The sequence below is a fragment of the Dromiciops gliroides genome, chromosome 1 (genome assembly GCF_019393635.1).
Source record: "Dromiciops gliroides isolate mDroGli1 chromosome 1, mDroGli1.pri, whole genome shotgun sequence".
Classification (NCBI taxonomy): Eukaryota; Metazoa; Chordata; class Mammalia; order Microbiotheria; family Microbiotheriidae; genus Dromiciops; species Dromiciops gliroides.
The window spans coordinates 67084648-67111712 of NC_057861.1; the positions used below are offsets into that span (position 1 = coordinate 67084648).

General features: G+C 44.0%; 1 protein-coding gene across 1 annotated transcript in view; it reads left to right on the forward strand.

Moving 5' to 3' along the window:
- The window catches only part of LOC122745409 (disintegrin and metalloproteinase domain-containing protein 10-like), a 53580-nt gene extending 28398 nt beyond the window's left edge, over window positions 1-25182 (forward strand). Inside the window, 9 exon segments of the mRNA XM_043990698.1 lie at window positions 2965-3133; window positions 4138-4298; window positions 6581-6752; window positions 7406-7550; window positions 15296-15479; window positions 16785-16884; window positions 18842-19062; window positions 24811-24907; window positions 25040-25182. Of these exon segments, the coding sequence (XP_043846633.1) occupies window positions 2965-3133; window positions 4138-4298; window positions 6581-6752; window positions 7406-7550; window positions 15296-15479; window positions 16785-16884; window positions 18842-19062; window positions 24811-24907; window positions 25040-25182 (1392 nt within the window).
- Window positions 25183-27065: the final 1883 nt, after the last annotated feature.

A 27065-nucleotide genomic window follows, 5' to 3' on the forward strand; every position in this document is an offset into this window, starting at 1 on the left:
ACACTGTGCTAAGTGCTTTAGAAATATTATCTCACTTGATCCTCACAACAACCCTGAGGGGTAGGTGCTATGATCCCTATTTTCAGTCAAAAAAACTGAGACAGAGAGAGGTTGATTTGCCCAGCATCACAGAACTAGATTTGAATTCAGGTGTTCCTGACTCTAAGCCAATACTCTTATCAACGGTGCCACTTAGCAAGAAAGAAACACTGACCTTTAGAAGACTTCCAAGCATTCCTGATGAAAAGACCAGAATGCCTTAGAAACTTTGTAGTGCAAAACCTTGGAGTCAAAAGAAACATAAAAAGGTAAACATGAATGAACACTCATAAAAGACTAAGTAAAGATAAATTGCTTACATTCTAATATGGGGAGATGATACATGTGTCCCCTCTGAACCTTGGGTCTTAAAAGGAAGTGTCTTGAAGATCAGAAGGTCTTAGAGTGGCTCTGTTATATTTTAATGATCCTAAAAGAAGAATGAAAAGGGAGGAGAGGAATACACTTAAGGGGGAGGGAGAAAAAGGATTAGGAAAATTATCTCACATAATCAGGGTATACAAGAATAAGACTTAAAATGAGGAGGAATGAGTGGAGGAAGTGTGTGAGACTTGAATCTCACTCTCATCTGAAATGGTCAAAGGAAGGAAGAATACACACACACACACACACACACACACACACACACACACACACACACACACACACAAGCTAGGTCCAGAAATATATTTCACTCAACAGGGAAATGAAAGGGAAGGGAGAGAAGGGGGAAGGGGGAGTGTGCAGACAAGCCAGATAAGCTGGAGAAGTGGGTGGGCAATCTGAGGAAGGGATAAGAAGGAGCGTGTGCCAGGCAAGTCAAACAGTCACTCACCACCTGCACCATCATCTCCTCTGAAACACTCATGAAGACAGCCTAGGACCCTAAACCCAAGAGCCTTGGGAACAGCATTGCTTCCAGCACGATGTCCTCAGCTAATATGCTGGGAACAACCCTTATGCAAATACGTCCTGGCAGCTGTCCGCAGGTGCTCCAGCCACAGCCACTCAAGCTCCAGAAGAGAAAGTCCTTATCATCAAAGTACTTGGCACTGTCAAGTGGTTCAACATCTGACATTGTTATGATTGTATCAGTGGAAATGACACTGAAGAAGAGGCATCTGCTTTGCTGCTGCACCTGGAGCACCATGAGACCTGTCCATCTGACATGCAGCTAAAATCTGCCATATGTGCTGATTCTCCTTTTAGAATGTAAAGAACTCGAGATCAGGGAATGTCTTCATTTTTAGTACAGCTTTGCACACAGTGTAAGGCTTAATAAATGCTTCATTCATCCATTCATTACAGGGTTAGTCCTAAACAAAACAAATATATTTGCAACAGCTGTTTTTGTGGTGGCAAAGAACCAGACTATTCATCGGTTAGTGAGTTGTTGAACCAGTTATGGTTTAGGAAAGTGATGGGATTGTCTTATGCTTAAAGATATGATGGAGAGAATGGTTTCAAAGAAGCCTGGAAGCTTGTATGAACTGATACAGAGTGAGGTGAGCAGAACCGGGAGAACAATTTCTATAATAGCAACAATATTGTAAAGACAGACTCTGATCAATATGATGATCAACCACAATGCCAGAGGACTCATGATGATACATACTGCCCCACGTTGGGCACCAAATAATGATGTGGACAGAAATTTGGGGTCAAATTGATCGTGAGTCGTCCCAAAAGAATTACAAGACTCAATGACTCAGTTTACCAAGTTTTATTGCAATACTGTGAGTGATCACAGGGAGAGAACCAGAAAAGTAGAAAGGTATCTCTCAAATAGTGAAAGGAAAGGCAGTTATATTTATAGCATAGATAAATTGAGTTATCAGTCTCATTATAATAATCTCCACCTTTGGGAGGTACAGGGGAGCCTGTCCTACTCATTATAATATTCTCCACCTTGGGTAGGTACAGGGTAGGGCTTATCCTAATTTGGAGCTCCTGGGGTCCTAAGCCAACCCCCGAGGTGGGTACCTTTTTCAGTGGAGATGTGTTTTGGGGGTTTACACATCATAAGGTGAATCTGGGGACAAATTTGGCCTTTTCTGCATATGTCTCTTTCCAGTTCCCATGGCTAGTTTCAAAACATACTCACTTTTCATTAGAATTTCTATAGGCTGTCATTTAGTCTAAGGTCATCGTGGCCTAGCTCTCTCTGTTCCCATTATGGGTACTGATCACTGTGGGTATGATAACCTAGCATCCTGACTTGTAAGTTATCCATTAACTGGGGTCTAACTCCCTTTTGGAGCTAATATCTGAATTAAAGCTTGGGTCTTGGGTTTTTCTATTAACCCCTTTTGGCCTTCTACGTCACTAATAGATGATGGGCTCAGAGTGAAACATTTTTGGGAAACACTTTTTTTTTAACATGGACAATGCCAAAATTTATTTTTCTTGACTATACATGTTTGTTTTTCTTTCTCAATGAGAGGGGTGGAGAGACAGGAGGGAGAGAAAGCAGATTTTCATTGATTGAAAAAACAAAATCTAATTTAACATTTTTAAAAAGCATGATAAAAGATTATAATCCAATAAATGAACTTCAGAATTCATGAACATAAAAGTGAAACACTTGTAAGTGATGATCAACCATCTCTGTATGTAGTTTTGATGGAGTGGAGGAATAGATCATGAGAAATGAGTAAGCTGAGGAACTGGGAGGTCAGAATATTTGAGGAAGTATTAGTAGATAAATCGAAGTTTCCTGAGGGTAGGAGTTGGGGAGGAGAGAAAGATTATCAGCCAGGCACTGAACTCAGAGCCAGTAGATAATAACTACCAGTGCAGATGGCTTAGTTCACAACCATCTCATCTATTAGGGATGACGTGTTGATGATTAGAGCCACAGGTACCCCCAACCCTTCATTCACACTCTGGAGGAGGGAATCATCAATAGCCCTTCTTTGTCCTTAGGTTATACAGGAAGATGACCCCAGCAGCTCCATGTACTCACCCTTCATTGGTCCAGAGAAGCTCCTGATGCTGCATGCTCAGTCCAACTGGGATGGTTACTGCCTGTCTTACCTCTTGACAGACAGAGACTACAGTGGAATCCTTGGAATTGCATTTAATGGCCAAGCTGGTGAGCTGAACCATGGCACTCTAGGAAGTGGGGATGGCAAAGAAACTGGCCTGGATAGAAGAGTATTATATAAAGAGGAAGTGGTAGATAAAGTTAAATGCATGGGAAGGGGGCAGGTTGTAATGGGATTTGGGCGATTTAATGGAAAGAGCACTGGATTTGGAGTTAGGATTTGATTGACTTTTTGTTTGTTTTTGTTTTGGGGGTTTTTTTGGTGAGGCAATTGGGGTTAAGTGACTTGCCTAGGGTCACACAGCTAGTAAGTGTCAAGTGTCTGAGGCCGAATTTGAACTCAGGTCTTTCTGAATTCCAGGGCCAGTGCTCTATCCACTGCACCACCTAGCTGCCCCTTGGAGTTAGGATTTGAAACCAATCCTGCTACTTACTACCTAAGTGTAGATAACTTCCTATCTATGAACTCCACTTCTCCCATTTGTAAAACAAGGGGGTTTCCAGGATTCAATCCTATGAAAGTTGAATGGTTAGCCCTTGATGCGACCAGTAACAAAGAAACTGAAAATTTCTGAGCAGTAGAATAAAAAGATCAGAGTTGAGCTTTAGAAAATGAATTTGGCCGCCTATGTAGTATGGATCAGAGCAGAGATAAAAAAGTAAAAGCAGAGGGATAAACTGAGAGGCAATTCCAAGAAGTGACATAATCGAAGACCTGAGTTCCAATTCCAACTTTATCACTTCCTAGCTGTGGAATTGTAAGCATTTCAGTTCATCTCTGTTCACCTTAGTTTCCCCATCTATAAACTGGGTGGAAAAGACGACATGTTTTAATGCTCAGTGATTTTGAGGTTATGTAAGGTGATAAAGGCTTGTGATGAGCAAAAAGACATTGGGAGGTAGAATCAGCAGAGTGAGATGCTGACCCGGATGTGGGAAGAGACCGAGAAGGTTCTGAAATTTCAGGCCTGGGTGACTGGGATGTTATTGAGTTTCTATATTCCCTGGGTACCACAAAGGAAGAGTCTAACCCCTTTTCTGTTTCATTCTAGGGGACCTAGGTGGCATTTGCTCTAAGCACAGGATATTCCAAGGGACACTGAGGTCTTTGAACACTGGGCTGGTCACAATTCAGAAGTATGGCCACTACCTCCCACCCCGCATCATCCATATCACACTGGCCCATGAACTGGGCCACAGCTTAGGGGCCCATGTGAGTTGACTTTTATCCCAGTCTCAAAGATTGGTCCTAGGGAAGCCTCCAGCCTACGTTTTCCTTAAGAGGTTCCAAATAGAGAAATTAGAAAAAAATAAACTTTCCTAAGCATTAGAACCATTAATTAGATTAGAAGCATTAATTAATTAGAAGCATTAGTTTGGACTAAAAAGAGCCAGGGTCTAGTCCCATCTCTGACCCTGACTTGGCCAAGTCATTCCCCTAAACTGGATCTCAGTTTTCCTACCTGTAAGATGAAAGGGTCAAACTCCATTTATTCTTCAGGTTGCTTCAAACTCTAAAATTCTAGGATTCTTGGATTTTTCCAGCATAACTCTTCCTATGGAGAGTTCTAAATTCTGTGAAATGAATTTAATTAATATAGGTGTAATAATAGCTAGGGACTATTACGTGTCAGGCACTGGTATGCCAGAGTCAGCTCTAACCATCATCCATCCCTTTTTCTCTGCTCATAAGGTTGATGATAGTTCAATAATGATAATAATAATAATAGCTAACATTCATATAGAGCACTGTCCTAAGCGCTTTACAAATATTATCTCATTTGACTCTCACAACAACCTTGGGAGGTAGATGCCATTATTATCCCCACCTTACAGATGGGGAAACTGAGGCAAACAGAAGTTTGGTTGTGTTTTGTTTTGTTTTTTTAGTGACTTGCCCAAGGTTACACAGTTCATAAGTATCTGAGGTTAGATTTGAACTCAAGCCTTCCTGATTTCAGGCCTGGCACTGTATACACTGAACCATCTCTGGTTCCAAGAGAGCTAGTTTGAAATCTTGCCTCTGCCACTCTCCAGCTATTTGACCATAGGCAAGTCATTTAGCCTCAGTTTCCTTATCTGTAGCATGAGACTACTGAGCTCACATAGTTGTTATAAGCTACAAAGGAGGAAATGTATATAAAGCACTTTGGAAAAACTGAACTACTTTATAAACACTAACTATAATTATCATCATCAGCGTTGATATTGTTTAGGTTCTCATTTCTTACGTGGACAATTGCAATTGGAATAATGTCCTAATTGGTCTCCCTGCTTTCAGTTTCTCCTTCCTCCAATTGGCTTCCACACAGTTGCCAAAAGAATTTTCTGGAGGTCTGACCATGCCATTCCACTGCTCAAAAATCTTGAGCAGGTCCTATTGCCTCTAAGCAAAAGTACAAACTCCTTGCCCTAGCATTTAAAGTGCCCCCCTGCAATTTGGTCATGTCTTTATTTTCCATTTTTTTTTCATAGTAGTCTTCTTCATGCCCTCTCCATCCTGGAGCATCTTACTAGCTGCTCCCTAAAACTGGGATTCCATCTTTTGTCTCCATGCATCCACACAAGCTGATCCCCTCGTCTGATAGCCAAAGTAGAATTGGAATCCAGGTCCTCTGGGCTGTAACTGGATTTGTCCTCACCAAAGGCCTTCAAGCAGAGGCCAGATGCTGATTCTCCAGGGGGATTATCGAGGTTATTCTACCTAGGCACACTGCACAGTGCTGGACTTGGGGTTAAGACAATACAAGTTCTATTCCCATCACAGACACTTCTTAGCTCTGTGACCCTAGGCTTAACCTCAGCACTTGATCTCTCTCAGTCTCAGTTTCCTCATCTGTAAAATGGGGATAATATAGCACCTACCTTCCAAGGTTATTGTGAAGATCAAAAACCTCACATGGAATCATGAGGACTCAGACATGACTGAAAAATGACTGAACGACAAAATGGGATGCTTTCTTAGGCCCTTTCTAGCTTGGGGGTTTTAGAATTCAGTGATGACCTGGGAGAAGGGAGAGATCAACATCAAGCATTTAGTCATCCCAGGGTGGAACGAAGTGGCGGGGGAAAACTCCATGGTCATGGTCGAGGTAGGGTCTGAAAAGGGACTTGAAGGAAGGAACAAGTAACTGCACTCACCCTGGGGTTTATGTATGGGCGTTTGCGTCAGATTCTCCTCATCGGGAACTAGAGTACTTTTAGGTTACAGAGATGAATGGGGAGGGCATTCCAAGGAATGACTCAGCAAACCCATTATCGTGACTCCCATTTTTACACAAAGTAACTTTCCCACAGAGAATACTCCCATGAGGTAAAGTGGGTAAGGATTGTCCCCATTCTACAAATGAGGAAATAGGGTTGGAAACTGTGTCATCTTATCTATGGAAGGGAAGCCTCAGTGGGTGACCCCCATTGACAAGGATCATGTTGAGGTTTAGGAGCATGAGGGAAATTATTTTGACCTTAATGTGGAAATGTGCGTCCCCATTTCAGCATGACGAGAGCCAGCAGTGTGCCCGCTTCAGCATGGATACTACCCACGGGAACTTCCTGATGTTTGCCCATGCCACAGACGGTGACCAGCCCAACAACGACAGGTTCTCTCCCTGCAGCACGGCCTTCATTGGGAAGATCCTGCGAGCCAAGAAGGATCAGTGCTTTGTGGGTGAGCATAGGGGCACCAGCCTCTCAGTCTGAGGCCACTTGTAGATATCCTCTGGCCTCTGATGGTCTTTAAGCTGAACTTTCTGTTATTACTGAGCATATTAATAGGAAAGAAACCAAGAGGACCAGAGAAGATTGCAAGGTCAGTGAAAGCCCTTTCCAAAAACACTCTCGGAGCCCTTCTCTGTTCTCCCCAGCATCTCTATATCAGTTCTCCAAGGACCCTGGCATCCATACTAGTGAGTCTCTAAGCCCCCAAGTGAGTCTTGGGCAAAGGTCAGTTCTAAATCCTGTGAAATTAATTTAATTAATATAGGTATAATAATAGCTAGGGCTATTACGTGCCAGGCACTGTGTTAAACACTTTACAATTATTATCCCATTTGAGCCTCACAACCACCCTGGGAGGTTGGTACTATTATTATTCCCATTTTACCCTTGAGGAAACCGAGGTGAACAGAAGTTCAGTGACTTGCCCAGGATCACGTAGCCAATATGTGTCTGAGGTTAGATTTGAACTCAGATCCTCCTGACTTCAGGCCCAGCACTCTATTCACTGTACCACCTACATCTCCTAATGGTATAGCAAGCATGGCCAAAGCAGCAACCTTCCTGCTCTCTTCTCATCCACCCTCCATCTGCTTTGTTTCCCAGAAACCGACCGACCCATCTGTGGAAACCATGTGCAGGACACTGGAGAGGAGTGTGATGTAGGGAGCAACACCACAGACCCCTGCTGCTATGGCGCCAATGAGCCTGAAGGGCTCCGTTGCCAGCTGAGGGCAGGCGTGCAGTGCAGGTAGGAGCCTGGGGCAGCCTGGGCATGGCGGCCCCTCAGCCGCCAACTCTACAGCAGAGTCCTGCCTCACCCTCCATCCCCTGTATCCCCATCCCGTGAGGCGGTGAAGTAGAAGGGAAAGGATCCTGGATGAGTTGTCCAGAATTGTATTCTGACCCCGCTCTGCCATTCCTGGGCAACCTCAGGCAGCTCCCTTCCCACTTCTGGGGTTGGATCTGTCAAAGATAAAAGACTTCAATACTGTCTCTACATTTTAGGCATGAGTCTGCCAGAAACAATTTCATTTAATGATCATTATAATAATTGTTCAGTCCAACTCTTCCTGACCCCATTTGGGGTTTTCTTGGCAAAGATACTAGAGTGGCTAGCCATTTCCTTCTCCAGCTCATTTTATAGATGAGGAACTGAGGCATACAGGGTTAAGGGACTTGCCCAGGGTCACACAGCTAGGAATCGTTGAGTCCAGATTTGTTTTTTCTGTTTGTTTGTTTGTGGGTTTTTTTGAGAGGCAATGGGGGTTAAGTGACTTGCCCAGGGTCACACAGCTAGTAAGTGTTAAGTGTCTGAGGCTGGCTTTGAACTCAGGTCCTCCTGAATCCAGGACCAGTGCTTTATTCACTGCGCCACCTAGCTGCCCCCATTGAGTCCAGATTTGAACTCAGGAAGATGAGTTTTCTTCACTCCAGGCCCAGTGCTCTGTGCACTATGGCGCCCCCTAGCTGCTAATAATAGCTAACATTTATATATTGCCTACCATGTGCCTCACACTGTGCTAAGAACTTTACAAATATTAACATTTTCTAATATCTAAGCATTTCTAGCCTAGAGAGAAAAATACCCCAATCTAATTTGAGTTAACATGCATAGGAATCTTGAACAAGGAGAAGATCATGAGCTTAAGGTTAACATCCCATAACAGTCACTATGCAGTTCTTGCACCACTCCTCTCAAAGATCTCTCTCTTCTGAATAAAAGAAGGTGCTTCCCTTTGAACAGAATAAAAGGCACTTCCCCTGGGTCAGTCATTGGCCAGCCATTCCAGTGATGGGGAAGGCAAGGACTGAAAGAAGACCAGTGGTCCTGTTGGCTCCAATGCAGTATCCACCCGTAACACATTTCCTTAGAAAAGACCTTTCTGTCTTCTACCTATCGCCTAGTTTTCCAAGGAAAGCAAGTTCAGAAAAGGGCTTTTAGACCAGAGAAAATATGATTTCTTGATATTTTTAGTTTTACTAAAAAGGAGATTTCAAATATACTTCCACAGACTAGATGATCTTGGAAACTGATGGAAGCCATCTGAGGTAGAAGAGGCCTTGGGGTTAATTTACTCCTTCAATGCATAGTCTAGCACAGGGCTTGAGAGTCAAGAGACCTGAGATCCAAATGTATCTCTGATAGCCTATCTCTCTGCACCTCAGTTCCCTCACCCTTGAAACAGGGGTAGTTATCCTTGTGCTCCTTCCTTCACAGTGTTTTGGTGAAGAAAATGTTTTGTAAACTTCAATATGCTATAGAAATATGAATAAAAATCATCATCCTCATTATTGTTTTACAGATCAGGAAACTGAGGCCCAGTAGTTGTGACTTGCCCAAAGTCCCATAGAGAAGGAGGAGGGGGCAGCTAGGTGGCACAGTGGATAAACCACCAGCCCTGGATTCAGGAAGACCTGAGTTCAAATCCAGCCTCAGGCACTTGATACTTACTAGCTGTGTGACTCTGGGCAAGTCACTTCACTCTGTTTGCCTCCATTTCCTCATCTGTCAAATGAGCTGGAGAAGGAAATGGCAAACTACTCGAGTAGCTCTGCCAAGAAAATCATAAATTAACTCACCAAGAGTTGGACACAACTAAAACAAATGAATAATAACTAGCCTCTGATCCTGGGCAAAATCACTTAAACTCTCAGTGCTCTGAGTAATTTACCAGTGTATCCGGTCATCCAAAATGGTAAAAATGATATGGGTGATATATTTTGATTTGTTCATAAATTGGATTTAAGAGAGGCAGAGCTGCACAAAGTCGTCAGCTTCACTCTCTTCCAGAGTCATCATGGTCCACTGTGAGGTCAGAGTCAAGATGACCAGTGATGGTTCACGATGCAGTAGATGAGTTTGATGTCTTGAATGTCTCACCAAGCTCTAAGCTCCACAGTGCCAGCTTCAGCTGCCTTCATGGCTCTTAGAACAAATAATTCTCCTCCATCCGTTTCACCAGGGGAAGTCTTTACATGCTTGGGATAGACGCCCCCTAACTCACTGACAAATTTGGGACCCCTCTGTTACACTCAACCTGGTTTAGCCCATCTTATGAAACGGTTTACCGGGGTGTGGCTGCAGTGCATGCTACAGCTTCTTGGAGCCACAGGTGAGAGTTAGGTGGGTCAGGTAGACACCAAAAGTGGGAAGCAGCCCTGAAAAAGGCTCAGCAGCCCTTATACCAGAGGTACTGGTCATCATCAATCAATGCTGAAGTCACTGACTGTTGACTTCATGTTGAAGTCAACCCCTCTCCAGGCAAATTTCCAACTGAAGAAGAGGTTTTGAGTGCCATTAGGCACCTGGTGCTGATTCTATTCCAGCTGAGATTTACAAGGTGAGGGTCCATTGCTCGTACAACAGCTGACTGAAATCTTTCAGGTTATATGGCAAGAGGAGGTTATCACGCAGGAGTGCAAGATGCCTCTGTTGTCCATCTCTATAAAGGTAAAGGAAATAGATTGCTCTGTGACAGTCACGGGGAGAGGGTCTCTCTCTTAGTCATTGCTGGCAAACAGGCTGTTCCTTCAGCTAGAAGATGGTCAACGACCTGAGAGCCAGTGTGGCTTCAGAAAGGGCTGACGAATGGTTGATATGGTGTTTGCTGCCTGACAACTCCAGGAGAAATGCTGGGAGAACAGAGGTCTGCACACAACATTTGTAGACCTGACCAAGGCCTCTGATACTGTCAGTCATGAGGGCTCATGGAAAATTATGTCAAAATGTCACTACCCAGACAAGTTTATCGGTGTTGTACGTCAATTTCAGGACGGCATGCTTGCCCGGGTTCTGGATAATGGGCAATGCTCTCATTCTTTCCCAGTCAGCACTTGGAATGAAACAAGGCTGTATGCTTGCTCCCATGCTTTTTACCATGATGTTTTCAGCCATGTTGTCAAATGCCTTCAATGAGGATGAACATGGCGTCAAGATCAGCTACTACACTAATGGTAAATTCTTTAACTTGAAAAGGCTACAAGTCGAGACCAAAGTGGAAGGAGTGTTTGTACATTTTGTTTGTTTGTTTGCAGATGATTGTGTACTCAATGCCAAACCAAATTGAAGGTCTACAGAGCCATTGTGCCGAATTCCTTGCTGTATGCCTATGAAACCTGGAGAGTATACCAGTGCCATGCCAAGAAACTGAATCACTTCCATTTGAATTGTCTTAGGAAGATTCTAAAGATCACCTGGCAGTATAAGATATCACGCACTGAGGTCCTCTCTGAGGCTAAACTGCCAAGCATTCAAACTCTACTGCAGAGAGTGCAACTCTAATGGGCTGCTACATTGTTCAAATGCCAAACTTATGCTTGCCTATTTTATGGAGAACTCACAGAAGGCAAGCACTCACAGGGTGGTCAGAAAAAGCAATATAAGGACATTCTCAAGGTCTCTCTTAAGAACTTTGGAATTGATTGCATGACATGGGAGACACTGGCACAGAACCATCCAGCATGGTGTGCCCTCATCGGAGAAGGTGCTGTGCTCTATGAGCAAAGAAGAATTGAAGTAGTTTTAAAAAACCTCGAGATGCACAAATTAAGAGAAGGTTCACATGGATTATTTGTGCCTGACCTGTGGTAGGGCATTCCCAGCTTGTTTTGGTCTGATCAGCCACAGTTGGACACACTATAACTTGATTCCAACCTCGTGATGTCATTTTGGTCCTCTTCAAGAATGAAGAACAACAACCAACCAACTAACCAAGTGTATCCAGTCTCATTACCTGTCTGCCATGGACACCATACCTGTATCTAGCTGTCCTGGGTGCCAGCAATGCCAAAGTCCACAACAAAGGGCCCTGCCCTCAAGGAGCTTATATGCTACTGGGGAGAAATGGTGAAACATGTAGTTTATTCAGTTTATGGAAGATATATTAACTAAATGAAACACACAATGACAATGTTTCATGCTTCCTGGACCCCTAGCACTGACTCTCAGACTCCTCTGGGTCTGTGGCCTGGGGGCGGGGGACTATTGCCCTGCAGGATAATAAAAAGATGAAAATCCCTCAGCCTCCTCAGGGGAAGCATGACCCCTGCCTTGCTCTAGCCCCAGGAGCTGAAGCTCATAAAAGGGAAGTGCACAAAGTCCTGCCCTCGAATCTAAGAAAATCCTTATCCTCACTCCCTGGATGATATGGGCACACATTCTCTGAACTTTGGTTTTCTTATGTATAAAAGGGAAGTGGTATTTGAGCTGGACCGTGATAGAGAGATAGGGTCTAGTGACAAAAAAGGAGTGAGCAGGAGGGGAAAGGCAATAAGCCACCATGTCTGGATTACAGGGTCAATAGCTGGTAGGTTGAAGAAATACTTCCCAGTCCTGTCCTGACCACAGCCTTCACCAAGGCAGTTGGAGGGTGCCACAGTAAAAAGAACTGCCATGAACATAGAAAAGTGGTCAAGGAGAGGTAACTTTAAAAAATCATTGGATTATCAATATTAAAGTGGGAAGATAGGCAGATTAGTGCATTGTTGGTGGAACTGTGAATCTACATAACCATTTTTGAAAGCAATTTGGAATCATGCAGATAAAGTGACTTAAAGGCTTATACCATTTGACCCAGAGATTCCATTACTAGACTTATACCATATACAAAATATACATAGTGGTATTTTTTTGTGTGATAGCAAAGAACTGCAGCTAAAAAGTTAGTTGAAAAAATGAATAATTTTAGCAAAATAGTAGGATATAAAATAAACCCAGGGGCAGCTAGGTGGCACAGTGGATAGAGCACTGGTCCTGGAGTCAGGAGTACCTGAGTTCAAATCCAACCTCAGACACTTAACACTTACTAGCTGTGTGATCCTGGGCAAGTCACTTAACCCCAATTGCTTCACTTAAAAAAAAAGAATAAAATAAACCCACAAAAATCATCAGCATTTCTATACATCACCAACAAAACCATTAGCATTTCTATATATCACCAATAAAACTGCAAGAAGGGATAGTAAGAGATACCCCATTTAAAATAACTGTAGACAGCATAAAACACCTGCCAAGACAAACCCAGGAACTGCATGAACATAATTATACAACACTTTTTATACATATATATAAAGTCAGATTTTAAAAATTAGAGAAATATTAATTGTTCCTGGATAGGCAGAACCAATATTATAAAAATGACAATTCTAAGCACCGGCCCTGGATTCAGGAGTACCTGAGTTCAAATCCGGCCTCAGACACTTGACACTTACTAGCTGTGTGACCCTGGGCAAGTCACTTAACCCCCATTGCCCTGCAAAACAAAACAAAATGACAATTCTACCTAACTAATCTACTTTTTCAATGCCATCCCAATTGATTATCATAAAAATTATTTAGGGGCAGCTAGGTGGTACAGTGGATAGAGCACCAGCCCTGGATTCAGGAGGACCTGAGTTCAAATCTGGCCTCAGACACTTAACAATTACTAGCTATGTGACCCTAGGCAAGTCACTTAACCCCAATTGCCTCACAAAAAAAATTATTTTATTGAGCTAGGAAAAATAATGGCAAAATTCATTTGGAAGAACAAAAGGTCAACAATATCAAAGGAATTAATGAAAAAACACACTAAGGAAGGAGGCTTAGCAGTACCAGATCTTAAACTGTAGTGTAATTATCAAAACTATCTGGTACTGGCTAAGAAATAGAAAGGTGGATCAATGGAACAGAGTAGATATACAATAAAAAGTCATAAATTGTTATAGTAACCTTGTGTTTGATAAATGTAAAGATTTAAGCTTGTGGGATAAGAATTCACTATTTGGTAAAAAATTGTTGGAAAAACTGGAAAGGAATCTGGCTGAAATTGGGTATAGACCAATATCTTGCACCATTTACCAAGATAAGATCAAAATGGATACACAATATAAAGGGAGATATCATAAGTAAATTAGAATGGGGCAGCTGGGTGGTACAGTGGATAGAGCACCGGCCCTGTAGTCAGGAGGACCTGAGTTCAAATCTGGCCTCAGATACTTGACTGTATGACCCTGGGCATGTCACTTAACCCTAATTGCCTCACCAAAAAAAAAAGTAAATTAGAAGAACATGGAAGATTACCTATCAGACTTATGGATAAAAGAAGAATTTATAAATAAACAAGAGATAGCATTGTGAGATATAAATGAATAATTTTAATTACATTAAATTTAAAAGATTTTATAAAAATAAAACCAATGTAACCAAGATTAGAAGGAAAACAGAAAATTTGGGGGAAATTTTTATAGACAATTTCTTGGATAAAGTCTTATACCTCAAATATATAGAGAACTTCATTAAATTTATAAGAATTTGAGTCATTCCCCAATTGATCAATTGTCAAAGGATATGAACAGACAGTTTTTCAATGAAGAAACCAAAATTATATAAAGTCATAAGAAAAAATGCTCTAGGGCAGCTAGTTGGCACAGTGGATAGAGTCAGGAGGACCTGAGTTCAAATCTGGCCTCAGACACTTGACGCTTACTAGCTGTGTGACCCTGGGAAAGTCACTTAATCCCAATTGCCTCACAAAAAAAAAAAAAAGCTCTGTCATTATTGATTAGAGAAATGCAAATGATAGAAGGAGAAAATGACAAATGTTGGAAGGGATGTGGAAAAATTGCAACACTAATGTACTGTTGGTGGAACTAATCCAATCATTTTGGAAAGCTATCCGGAATGATGCCCAGAGTTATAAAACTGTGTATACCCTTTAACCTGGCAATATAACTTTTAGGTCTGTTTCCCAAGGTGATGAAGGGAAAAGGAAGAGACCCTATATGTTCTAAAATATTTATAGCAGTTGTCTTTATGGTGGCAAAGAACTGGAAATTGAGGGATGCCCATTAATTGGGGAATAGCTAAACAAGTTGTAGTATATGATTGTGATAGGATAATACCGTGTTGTAAGCAGTGATGAGCTGGTTGATTTTAGAAAAACATGGAAATACTTGTGTGAAATAATTGAGTGAAGTGAGCAGAACCAAGATAATGTTGTATATTGTAACAGCAATATTGTTGGAATATTGTGAATGACTAAGTTATTCTGAGTATTATAAATACTCAGATCAACTACAAAGGACCTGTGAAGGAAGATGTTATCCACCTCCAGAGAAAGAACTGATAAACAGAAGTATGCATAATATGGTTTTACATATACATGTATGTATGAAAATGTGAGTACATACATACATACACATACATACACACACACACACACACACACACACACACACACACATCTGTGGCCTTCTCTAGTGTGGGATGGGCCGGGAAGGAGGGAAACAGTTTGGAACTTAAAATATAGCAAAATAAATAAATAAAATGTTTTAAAAGATAGCAAAGAATTGGAAACAAAGTAGGCGCCCATCCATTGGGGATTGGCTAAATAAATTGTGGTACATGAGATATTACTGGACTCCTAGCTGTTCAGGGCCTCTGGTTCTGGGGCTGGCTTTAGCTGGGTTTGCACCTGGGCCCTGGGTAACAAAGTGATCGATTTCCTCTTTCAGTCCCAGCCAAGGCCCCTGCTGTAGCCCAGATTGCAGATATTTCTCAATTGGGAAGCTGTGCCAAGCAGAGACAGACTGCCTGTTGGGGAGCACCTGCCTGGGCAACACTGCCCGCTGTCCTGCCCCTGTAGCCAAGGCCAACTTTACTCCGTGTCTCATGGGAGCTCAGATCTGCCTTGATGGGGTGAGTCTGGTCTTAACTTTGTGGTAGAGAGCCTTCTAATTGGTCTTCCTGTCTTTATTTTCTCCCTCCTCTAATCAGTCCTTGGGCAGCTAGGTGGCACAGTGGATAGAGCACTGGCCCTGGATTCAGGAGGACCTGAGTTCAAATCTCACCTCTGACATTCACTAGCTATGTGACTCTGGGCAAGTCACTTATCCCCAATTGCTTCAGACATCCAGGGCCATCTCCAGTCGTACTGATCTATATCATGGCTCTGGACCCAGATGCCTCCTGAGGAAAGAGTGAGGCTGCTGACCTTGCACAGCCCTTCCTCACTTAAATCTAATTCACTACAATCATGCATCCCCCCAATGTCATGGTCCTCTTGGAGAACACAGGACAAACGACAACTACATCTGCCAATAATCTTAATGGATCACATCACTCCTTTGCTAGAAACCTTAAGTGGTTTCTATTCTCTGAATGAGAAAACATGAACTTCCCTACCTGGAAGGAAGGAAACAAGCTTTTACTGAATACCTTCTCTGTGCCAGGCCCTGTGCTAAGCACTTTACAAACCATCTCATCTGATTATCACATCTCTGGGAGGTAGGTGCTATTTTTATTCCCACTTTACAGATGACAAAACTGAGGCAAACAGAGGTCAAAGGGCCATGCTGAGGGTCCCACAGGCCCAACTCCTTAGCTACTCTATCACCCAGCTGCCTGGGCCTAAGGCCTCCACAACTGGGCCCCCTTCCCCAAGTCCACTTCAATTCAACAAGGCTTTTCTGAATCCCTTCTCAAGGTACTACATGGGCAGACAATGCTGGAGCTTAGGGGATACAGGAAAAGACCTGGGGCTCTGCTGTAGGAAAATATCATCAAATGCTGCAGACAAGGCTCATATCAGCTAGAAAGAGTTTGGACTTGATGGTTTGGCATTGATTGAGAAGTCCCCTGGTTTAACATCTCAATTGTGACGTATAAAAAACAGTGAAAGGGAGCAGCTAGGTGACGCAGTGGATAAAGTACCAGCCCTGGAGTCAGGAGGACCTGAGTTCAAATCCAGCCTCAGACACTTGACACTTACTAGCTGTGTGACCCTGGGCAAGTCACTTAACCCTCATTGCCCCCACAAAAACAAACAAGCAAAAAAAAAAGAAAAAAGAATGGTGAATCTGGAGTTTGAATCCTTTTTCTGCCACTGTATGACCTTAGGCAAGTCAGCTCCTTTCTTCCAGGCTCCTTTTCCCCAACTCTCCAATAAACCAGATCTCCACAGTCTCTACCAGCTCTCGATCCTATTATCTTTGGTCTCTACAGAGTTGCAGAGGCTCCCTGTGTCTCCGCCATGGCTTGGACCCCTGTGAATGTGTCAGCAGCTCCTCACGGGAGAAGTGCCACCTTTGCTGCCAGAAGCCAGGTAGGTACCTGCTGGGCAGGAATTCCTAGGCCTGTCTTGGGCAGAATGGTATGACCCCCAGGCCTGAGGGTGGGGGGAAGGGCCCTGGATTTGGAGGAAGGGGACCTGGGTCCAAAGCTTGGCTCTGCCACTTCCCCTCTCCTCCTTCATAAAAAACATCAGCCAAGCTTGCCTCAGAAAATCACTATTTTTAAATGTTTCTAAGTGCTATAAAAGCCATAAGAGCTAAGAGAGGCCTGGGTAGTGTGACTGACCCAAGGACTCATCCCTGTCTGTGTGATTCCATTTCTCCCTGCAGAGGTTCAGGCCTGGGGGCAATGGAGGAAGGGAGATCCGTACCAACCTTAGAGCTTATACCCCGCCCTCTTGCCACTGCAGCCCCTTGGGCACTGCGAGAAGCTGAGTGGATGCATGAAAGGGAGGGATAGGAGAGTGGGGTGTGGGAGAGGATGGAGAGAGTCGTACCAGGGAGAATCTTAGACCTGGAGGAGGCCTAGTCCGAGGTTCAGAAGTGCAAGTCCTGCTCCCAGATCCCAGCTCTGCCTTTTACTGCCCCAAGCAAGTCACTTAGGTTATCTGAAATTCATTTCACTTTATTTCACCATCTGTTTAAGGTCTCATCAGACCAGCTCTGCTTTTAAAAGCACGTGTGCAGAAGGTAGAAATATGGGCCGATAACAGAGGAGGGATACAAAGAAATGGCCTCGGCCAGTAAGAATAGATTGGGGAGCCATTCACGATCACAGGAGGTCCTGAGGGGCAGGAGGGCACAGAGAAAAGAGCTCTGGGTATTGGAATGAGGAGTTTGGGTTTGGGATTCTACCCCACCCCACCCCAAGACTAACTGCATGACTGTGGCTTCTTGTATCCTCTGGACCTTATTTTTTCCATCTATAAAATGGGAACCATGATATTTCAAAAACCCACCTGACAGAGCTTTTATGGAAAAGATGTTTTGTAAACCCCAGAGCACCAGAGGATAGTGGACATGAAGAGGAGGCATTAGCAAAGTGCTGTAAAGACACTGCCAAGGAGAGAGATGACTCTAGAAGCCCAGGCGTGTAACATGGATCATGGATCAGGATCATGGCTGGACAGGCTGTGTCAAGCTGGCATCCACAAAATGCTTTTTATTAAAAAAAAACAAGCCTGTACTATATTGACTCGGTCTTCAGTGACTTATGAAGATGGGGAATTATACAGGGTGAGGGGACATGGATGGGTTAGTATCGGCACTTAGGTCTACTGCTAGTAGTAGTAGTAGTAGTAGTAGTAGTAGTAGTAGTAGTAGTAGTAGTAGTAGTAGTAGTAGTAGTAGTAGTATGGGGGCAGCTAGGGGGCAATGTGGATAAAGCAGCAGCCCTGGATTCAGGAGGACCTGAGTTCAAATCGGCCTCAGACACTTGACACTTACTAGCTGTATGACCCTGGGCAAGTCACTTAACCCTCATTTTCCCACAAAAAACAAAAACAAAACAAAAAAAGAAGTAGTAATAGTAGTAGTAACAGTAGTAGTAGTAGTAGTAGTAAAAACAACAACAACAATAACAATAACAACTAACCAGGAAGCAGGAAGACCTGAGTTCAAATCCAGCTTCAGACCCTTACTAGCTATGTAACCCTAGGCAAGTTACTGAACTTCTGTTTGCCTCAGTTTCCTCATCTGTAAAATGGTGATAATAATAACACCTCCCTCCCAGGATCAAATGTGTGAGGATCAAATGAGATAAAAATTGTAAAGTGCTTAGAACAGTGCCAGGCACACAGTAGGTGCTATACATTAGCTGTTATAGAAATTAAACAGTATCAGAGCCAGGATTAGAACCCAGGGCTCTGGATTCCAGGGCCCAGGGCTCTTTCCATAATAACATGGGGGAGCTCCAGCCAGTGGTGAGGAGGGAAAAGGGCAGGAGAAGCTGAAAATTCAACAAACCTTGTTCCCCACCCACCTCAACAGGCCGGCCCAGTACCTGTGCCAGCACCATATCCTTCCTGCTGAAGGCAGAGTTCAATGGCACCCGGGTCCCCCTGACCCCAGGGACACCATGCAAGGGCCGCCGGGGATACTGTGACAAGTTTCACATCTGCCGCCTGGTGGACGAGGATGGGCCAATGGCCAGGGTGAAGAATGCCATTGTGGGCTTCGTTGAGCTGGAGGACATGGCTTCCTGGATGAAGGTGAGGGCTCCCAGGAGACCGAGACCTGTTTCTGGCCTCATTACTAGGTTCTCTTCCCTGCTCTGGCATAAAATTCTTTGAAGAGAAGACTTGGGGAACACAGTAGTCATCCTCCCATATCTGAAGGGCTAGCTTGGGGAAGAGGGGTATCTTCAGGCAACCCTGCATAGTGACAAATGCCCGAGGGGCCATCAAAGGGTGGCTATCACGCTTCTCTCCCTAGACCTCCCTTCCCACCGGAGTAGATGGCTCCTGCTGAGCCACCAGAACTACTAACATGCACCATGCGGAAAATATGGGACCAGTGAGTGCAAAGGCAGCGCCAGCCACCAGCTGCCACCCCTGATTCTGCTCAGCTCTAGAATTTACTGTCCTCCTCTGCCTTCCCTTTATCCTGTCCCCTCTGGACTCTTTGCTTTCATCCTAGATCTCTTCCTCTCAACATCCCTTCCATTTTTTGCTACTACCTGGAACCTGGTTTTCTCCTGAAGAAAAACTGCCTCTTGGCACCCACCCCAGTGCTGGCTGCTCCTTCCCCCACACCTCCTCTGACATAAAAGGACCAAAAGAGGGCGCCTTGCTCCCCACTGTCACTTTCAGACCCTCCCTTAAAGTTTAGTCCGTCCTCTCTGGTGCTTTGTGGCTATCTGTTACAGATCTCCCCTTCCCTCCTTTCCCTTTCCCCCTATAATTTCAGTGCCTGGCTCACAGTCTTCTTTTCATCACCTTCCACCCTGCTCTCCTGTTTTGTCAGCCTCCTCAGCTCCCATGTCCTCAGTCTCCAGTCTAGCCCACCCAGTGGCTCTCACAAGAGAGGTCACGCTTTAGAAGACCACACGAATGCCCTGGAAGCAGAATACAACCAAACCTACCAAGTCTTTTATTTGTCTCTGCAAGGAGAAACTGAGAGCCATCCTTCCCTGTAGCTACCACTTGGCCATTATCTCTGCATTTTAGGTACAGTGAGAATATCAAGATGAATGTGAATTTAGTCTCTCCGGTAGTAGTTCCACTCACTGGCCACTGAATAAGAATCTCACTTGGGGAGTAACCATAGCTAGATTCATATTTAGAAATAGTCTAAAAAGAATGTGTTTTTAAGCACCTTCTTTGACATCACTCTGCAGCCATCGTGGCAGAAGATAAAATAGGCTGCACAGGACTGACTGAGCCCTATTTGGTATTTTTTGTTTGTTTCATGGGTTATTAGGGCCCCAAAATTCATCACCAAGTGTTCAGTTTACTTACTAGCGATAAACTTGTCCATGGGTATCTAGGCTGCTCCTCAGAAATCAGACACAGCCTATTGCCAGGACTGTTCTTGAAGTCTTTTCAGCATGGTCAAAAACCGTCAGAGCTAGAACTCCCCTGGCATAACCTTCCAGCACCCAGCATCACCTCCATGCTAGGATAAAGCACAGGTAGAGAAATTTATAGAGGGTAGATGATATAAATTTGCAGTGGACCACACAAGGATGACTCTGTGAATTTCCCTCTGGTGGTGTGGGGCAACTCGCATGTAGGAGCAGAAAGTAGGAGTGACTACCCAGGTTTGAGGTTTGTTGAGGTGTGATCAAAGCTAGAGGCAGGGAGTGAACTGGTTAGCTAGATGGTCGAGAAGGTGAGGGGTGCACAGTAAGAAGAGAACAGAGCTGATGGGTGGGGAGGAGGTAGAAAGACTAGACACAGGAAAAAGGATGCAGAGCAGGCATAGGGGTGAGGAAGAGCTAGAGACACGTGACAAGGAGGTTATGATTAGAGAGAAGACTCCCAGAGTCCTGGATCAAGTGGGTAGAACACTTATGGGTGATGGTCAGATCAAGGGCATGTCTGTGTACAGCTGTAGGCCCTTAGTAAATGCCTAAATGCCTATTGACTGTTGAAAATGGAAATGGGAGGCATGCAAGTTGAAGAGGCAGGTGACCTAGAATTGGGCGGGGGGAGTGTTGAGGAGGTGTACATTGAAGGAAGGCTCCAAAGGTAAGGGCATATGTTGGTTAGGGGAGAGAGGAAGACTCACTCACGAACCCTTTAAGAAGCAGGAAAAGGATAATTCCAAAGGACTCATGATGGAAAATGCTCTCTACATCCAGAAAAAGACCTGTGGAATCTGGATGCAGGTTGAACCACACTGTTTCTACATTTTTTCTTTTTTGAGGTTTTTCCCTTTTGTTCTGATTCTTCTTTCACAACATGACTAATGCAGAAATATGTTTAATGTGATTATACACATATAACCTATATCAGATTGCTTGCTGTCTTGGAGAGGGGGGAGGAGAGGGAGGGAGGGAGAAAAATTTGGAACTAAAAATCCTATGAAAACAAATGTTGAAAACTATCTTTACATGTAACTGGAAAATAATAAAATGCTTTTGTGATTAAAAAAAAAAAGAAGCAGGAAAGACCCAGGGCTTGGTAGATGACTACAATACTGCTATGTAGGGGGTGATAAAAGAAGCCACTTTGTATAAATAGGTTGTGACTTTGTTTCTTTTTCCTTAAGAAGGAAGGGACTATTGTATAGATGTTTTATATTTGTTAAACATCTACTATGTGCCAGACCTTGTGTTAAGTAAGCACTTTATAAATGATATCTCAGGGGAAGCTAGGTGGCACAGTGGATAAAGCACTGGCCTTGAATTAAGGAGGACCTGAGTTCAAATCCAGCCTCAGACACTGGACACTTACTAGCTGTGTGACCCTGGGTAAGTCACTTAAACCTCATTGGCCCGCAAAAAGCCCCAAAAAAACAAACCCAACAAAACAAAAAAAATGATATCTCAGGGGAAGCTAGGTGGCACAGTGGATAAAGCACCAGCCCTGGGTTCCGTAGGACCTGAGTTTTAATTTTGAAGTTCAGCATTTTCTACCTACGTTCCCTTTTCCTAGAATGGTAAGCAATTTGATATAGGTTATATATGTACAGTTACGTAAAACATATTTCCATATTAGTCATTGCATCCCATTTATAAAAGAAAAGTTTAACTCTTTTTTTAAACTCTTGCTTCATCCCTTTGAGGAATTCTAGGGGAGTTTGTGCCCAAGCTGTTTTTATTTGAGGTTTTTCTTTTAGATGTTTAGGAGTATCTTCTGTATCTGTGTCGAGTGTCCCTGCCACCGTAGTATTTCATTATGAGATTTGCACATCTGCCTAATAGCCTACCTACCCTCTTCTCTCCTCCTCATTCTTCCTCCTTTTTGACTTCAGACTTGATGTTAAGGCTGGACTTGGCCATACTTCTAGAGGGAAGACCTGGGCTGGTCCTCTTGCTTTTGGGGGGGTATGCCAGAATCTCAGGGACTGGATGGGGACCTGAAAGCTTTCAGTGCTCCCAAAGGGGTCTGCTCCATGGCAAAGTCTGAGTGCTGGCCCCCTGGTCTGAGCTTTGCAAGTTCCTGACCTGCATTTGGGTCTATGCAAGAGCAGACTAATGCTCCGTTCTGTCCCTATCAGCCAACTAGAAAGCTCTGTTGGTTCAAAGTGGCACAATTACAGGCTCCCCTTTGGTCTGTGTTGGTTATTCTAAACTTCCTCCTTCTTGGTGTACTTCCCAGGGTCTTCCTAACTGGGAAAGGTCTCTCATTCTGACTTGGATCTGAAACCTAGGGTTGAGTAATAGGCAACAAGCTCCAGTCAGCATCCGTCCCCATTGCAGTACCTTGATATGGGTCTGCGACTTCCTTTTGTGATGGTGTACAGCCTCTCCCTGGGTGCTGGAAGGCTCCATGACCCCGTCCTCAGTATCTACAGAGCTCTGTTTCTTTACCTATATTAGTCATCCTAGGTCAGACAAAGGACTCACTGTGAACTCATTTGCATTGCTTCCTTCCACTGGGACGTGTTGCCTCTGACTCTCCACAGTGTATTGTCAAGAAACTAGTCTTATCACAAGGAAGCTAGTTATTCTGAGTATTTTACACACTTAAAAAACCCACATGATTTCTAACAGGAGGCAGAATGTGGGGCAGGCTGTCAGATGACTGAGTCTTGAACTCTAGCTCAGCCATTCTCTTCCTATGTGACCTTGGGCAAGGCGATACCTCTCTGGTCCTCTATAAAATGATGTTGAACCCGATTCCTAAGATCAAACTCTATGCCCTTGGGTCTCTCTCGATCTTCCCAAAGCTTCCCTGGCCATGTGACTCCCTTGCTGTAAAATTTGCCCATCTCTTTGTGAAGCTCCATTGACCAAAATCATCCTCTCTACACATTACAACGCTGGACATGAACTTCTATGGCAGAAGTGTCTGTTACCTTTAAAATTCAAATCTTGTTATGCTTTCTCTAGGGATTTGCTTTCTAGAAGAGAACCATCCATGGGTAGTGTAAAAAAAATAATTATTAATAACTATATCTAATCTGGAAAAATTTATAACTTTGGACTTATGAAAAATTGTAAGTATATGAAAAATTATAGGTTCAGAAAAATTATAATTGGACCGTAAGTCCTGCCATGGTCACCATTCAAATATGGAAATATTTTGAACTACTGGCCTAATTTGGGGGGACTAATCTATGGAGGACTAATCTGGGGATTTTTGACTATTTGGCTATCTGACTGCTATTAGTTTAATATGGGCCGTTTATAAAGTTCCACCACACTGCTCCACTCCCAAAATCGATAAGCAAAATATTAAGAAGCCTCTTAACTAAATAATCAAAGCAGAGTTTATTTATGAGATATTATTTAAAATTAAGAATACAGGGAAATAAAATGTACAACCTGACTGCGTTGCTGTTCATCTCTTTCCCACCTGCTGTGCCTGGAACTTCTAATCTTGTCTGCCCAGTCTCTCTATCTTGTCCTTCCCCCCTCTGAGTCTTGTCCGCTGGCCTCCTCCTCTTGTCGGTCCTAGTCCTTTAGCCTTTTCCTGCGTCCTTGTAGCCCCCCCTTTTAGTCTTGTCTGCTGGTCTCTCTAATCTAACTCCCAGGTCTATATATATATTTTCCTTTTCTCCACTCAAATCTCGGGGCTTTTTATACCCACACACCAAGCTAATCCGCCAGCCAGGGCTGCAGCTGGGGGGACACTCAAGCATCACGTGCCTCTGCACAGGCTACGCTAGAGCCCGGCGATCTCTCGGATAGCTCCGCTCAGGGAGGAGGGAGCTGGTGCTCCCTCCCCACAGCTGTCTGACTTGGTGTCTTATACAGCCCATGGGGCTTTTTGGCTCAGCTAAAGCGGAGGGGGAAGGGCACCAGCACCTCCCACACAGAAGAGACCCTGAGGGCCTAAGGCTTTCTAATCTCAGCCTAAAGGTAGGGTCCCCAAATCAAAATAAATGTCCACAGTAGGTCCATCAAGTCCGACTTAGTAAGAAATGTTCCACTTTACTCAAAGGAAATACCAATGCTGTATGCGGCCCACCACTCACTAATGAACTCTATCCATGTCTTCTAAAGTCTATTTGCTTATCTGCCTAATAGCCTACCCTCTCCTCTCTCCAGGGCTTTGGTTAATGGCTGTAGAAGCTGAGATCATTAGGGGAAAAGTATAAAGCAGTCTTGCTTTGAGATAGAGGCCAAAGCTCTTATACTTTCTTTCTTTCTTTCTTTTTCTTTTTTTGTGGGGCAATAAGGGTTAAGTGACTTGCCCAGGGTCACACAGCTAGTGTCAAGTGTCTGAGGCCGAATTTGAACTCAGGTCTTCCTGAATCCAGGGCCAGTGCTTTATCCACTGTGCCAACTAGCTGCCCCCATTAGTATTGATTTTTAAAGAATTTTAATCTGGATGTTTTCCCTTCAGACTTGCTGGTGGGCCATTCTGCTGGCCATCCTGACTGTGGCAGCGCTGATGTCCTTCACTGTGTTCTTCTTTGGAAGGACTGCAGACAGTGAGAGAGGTAAACAAACAAAAAGCACGGGTCTGGTTTAGAATCCCAATCTAAGGATGAAGGTGGAGGTAGCTGCCCTTCCATCCCCCCAACTTCTGACCCATTGCTCCGTCTTTTTTTCCCCTCCCTTTCTCCTCCAAGAAATAGAAATGTCGAGCAGGGCCATGGACTTGGACAAACCACAGCCCCACCTGACCGTAACCCAGTGGGAATGGACCGAGTTCTACGTTGAGTCCACTTTTCTGGAGGAGACAAGAATCTAACAGGTCACAGTGGGCCAGTGAACCTCGCCATGCCCCATGGTGCCTCTTGGTGGTGGGGGGTGACCATCTCAGTGTCTCACCAAGGAAGAAAACAAATACTTATTTGTAGCTATTAGAGTCAAGGCAGTGTGGCACAGGGGAGAAGAGGAGGAGGTTGTTACCTGGGTTCAGTGAGTCTCCTGTTTGCCATTTACTAGGTTGGCATTCCAGGGCAAATCTCTTAAATTCCCCAAACCTTGATTTCCTCACTTGTAAAACGAGGGGGTTTGGACTCACTGGTTTCTAAAGGTGTGTCCAGCTCAGCATGTCCTGAAATCCCCTCTCCATGTTTGGAGTCTGCTCTTTCCCTTTGGCCTCCCCCCACTACCCTTTAATTCTTTTTTTGTTTTTTTGTTTTATTTTGCAGGGCAGTGAGGGTTAAGTGACTTGCCCAGGGTCACATAGCTAGTAAGTGTAAAGTGTCTGAGGCTGGATTTGAACTCAGGTCCTCCTGAATCCAGGGCAGGTGCTTTATCCACTGCACCACCTAGCTGCCCCCAACTACCCTTTACTTCTACCAGGATGAGAAAGCTGGGTCAGCAGGACCCCAGGATGAAGTTGTTTCTGGCTCTGGGTCCCTTCCTTGAAGCCTTCAACGATCATGAGATTTTTATAGGATTCATACAGTAAAGAAAAGTTGACTATGTTCCAGGGATTTCACTGAGGAGCAGGGGTGCAGAAAGAGGTAAAAGAGGGTCCCTGCCCTGAAGGAGCTCATGATCTAAAGGGGAAGGGGAAGTTAGGGCTGGGAGGGCCCTTAGAGCACAGAGGTCAGAGGTAGAAGGGACTTTGGAACACAGAAGAGCCAGAGGGGCCTTTAGAGACCAGCCTCCTTCAACAAGGATTTGTCCTGTGTCTCACTGACCAGGACCCAATAGCAAAGAGAGCATTAAGAGACGGTCCTGACTCCATAGCCAAGGCTTCATCAACTTCTCCATGCCACCAGATGATACTGTCTTGTCTCATGCTCACATTTAGTGTGTGTCCATCTTGATCCCAAGCTAGACTCTGAGCTCCCTCGGGGAAAGGACCAAATCTTTTACTTTCTCTTGTCTCTCTCTCCCAGGCCAGTGCTGGGCACCTAATCAATGTTCAACACAAACTTGGTGACATAAACTGGATGCATCTAGGGCTATGTACATTCTTGTTATGAGTGAGAGAAACGCTGGGTTCAAATCCCACATGTGCCTTTTCCTCTAATCTTGGGAAAGACACAACAGAGTTGTGGGAGGTACTATGAAGAAGGAGCCAGAAGGCTTAGAATCTAAATTTTTCTAGCTCTACCCCTGATTCTGCCTGTGACCTTGGACAAGTCACTCATTCATCCCCTCTGGGCCTCAATTTTTCTCTATGTAAAATGAGGGGATTGAATGAGGTTTCTGAGGTCCCTTGCAGCTCTAACAATTTTGGACTATGATTTCACTGGTCTAGGGAACTCAAGATGACCAGCGCTTGCTCTGCAATGGGTACTCAGAGTGCCTTGTGACTTCCTCAGGAGTCACACAGTCAGTGGGGAAGACTTGAACCCAGGTCTTCTTGACTCTATGGCAAGCTCTCTGTGCCGTAGGCCAGTCTGCTTCTGTAGAATCACATGGGTTTTCATAATCAAGTGGAGGAAAAGTTAGACCACTGACTGCTATGAATTCCTCTCATAGGAATTTATAGGTTTTGTTCTTTACACCTTTTCTTATTTTTTAAATCCAATTTAATTTTATCTTAAGTTCCAGATTCTTTCCTTCCCAGCCTCTCTCGTACTCATTGAGCAGGGAAGAAATAGAAAACTCACTACAAATATGAAGTCATGCAAAACAAAAGTCTGCATTAGCCACATTCTGAAAAAAAGGAAAAGAAAGAGGAAAAAATGT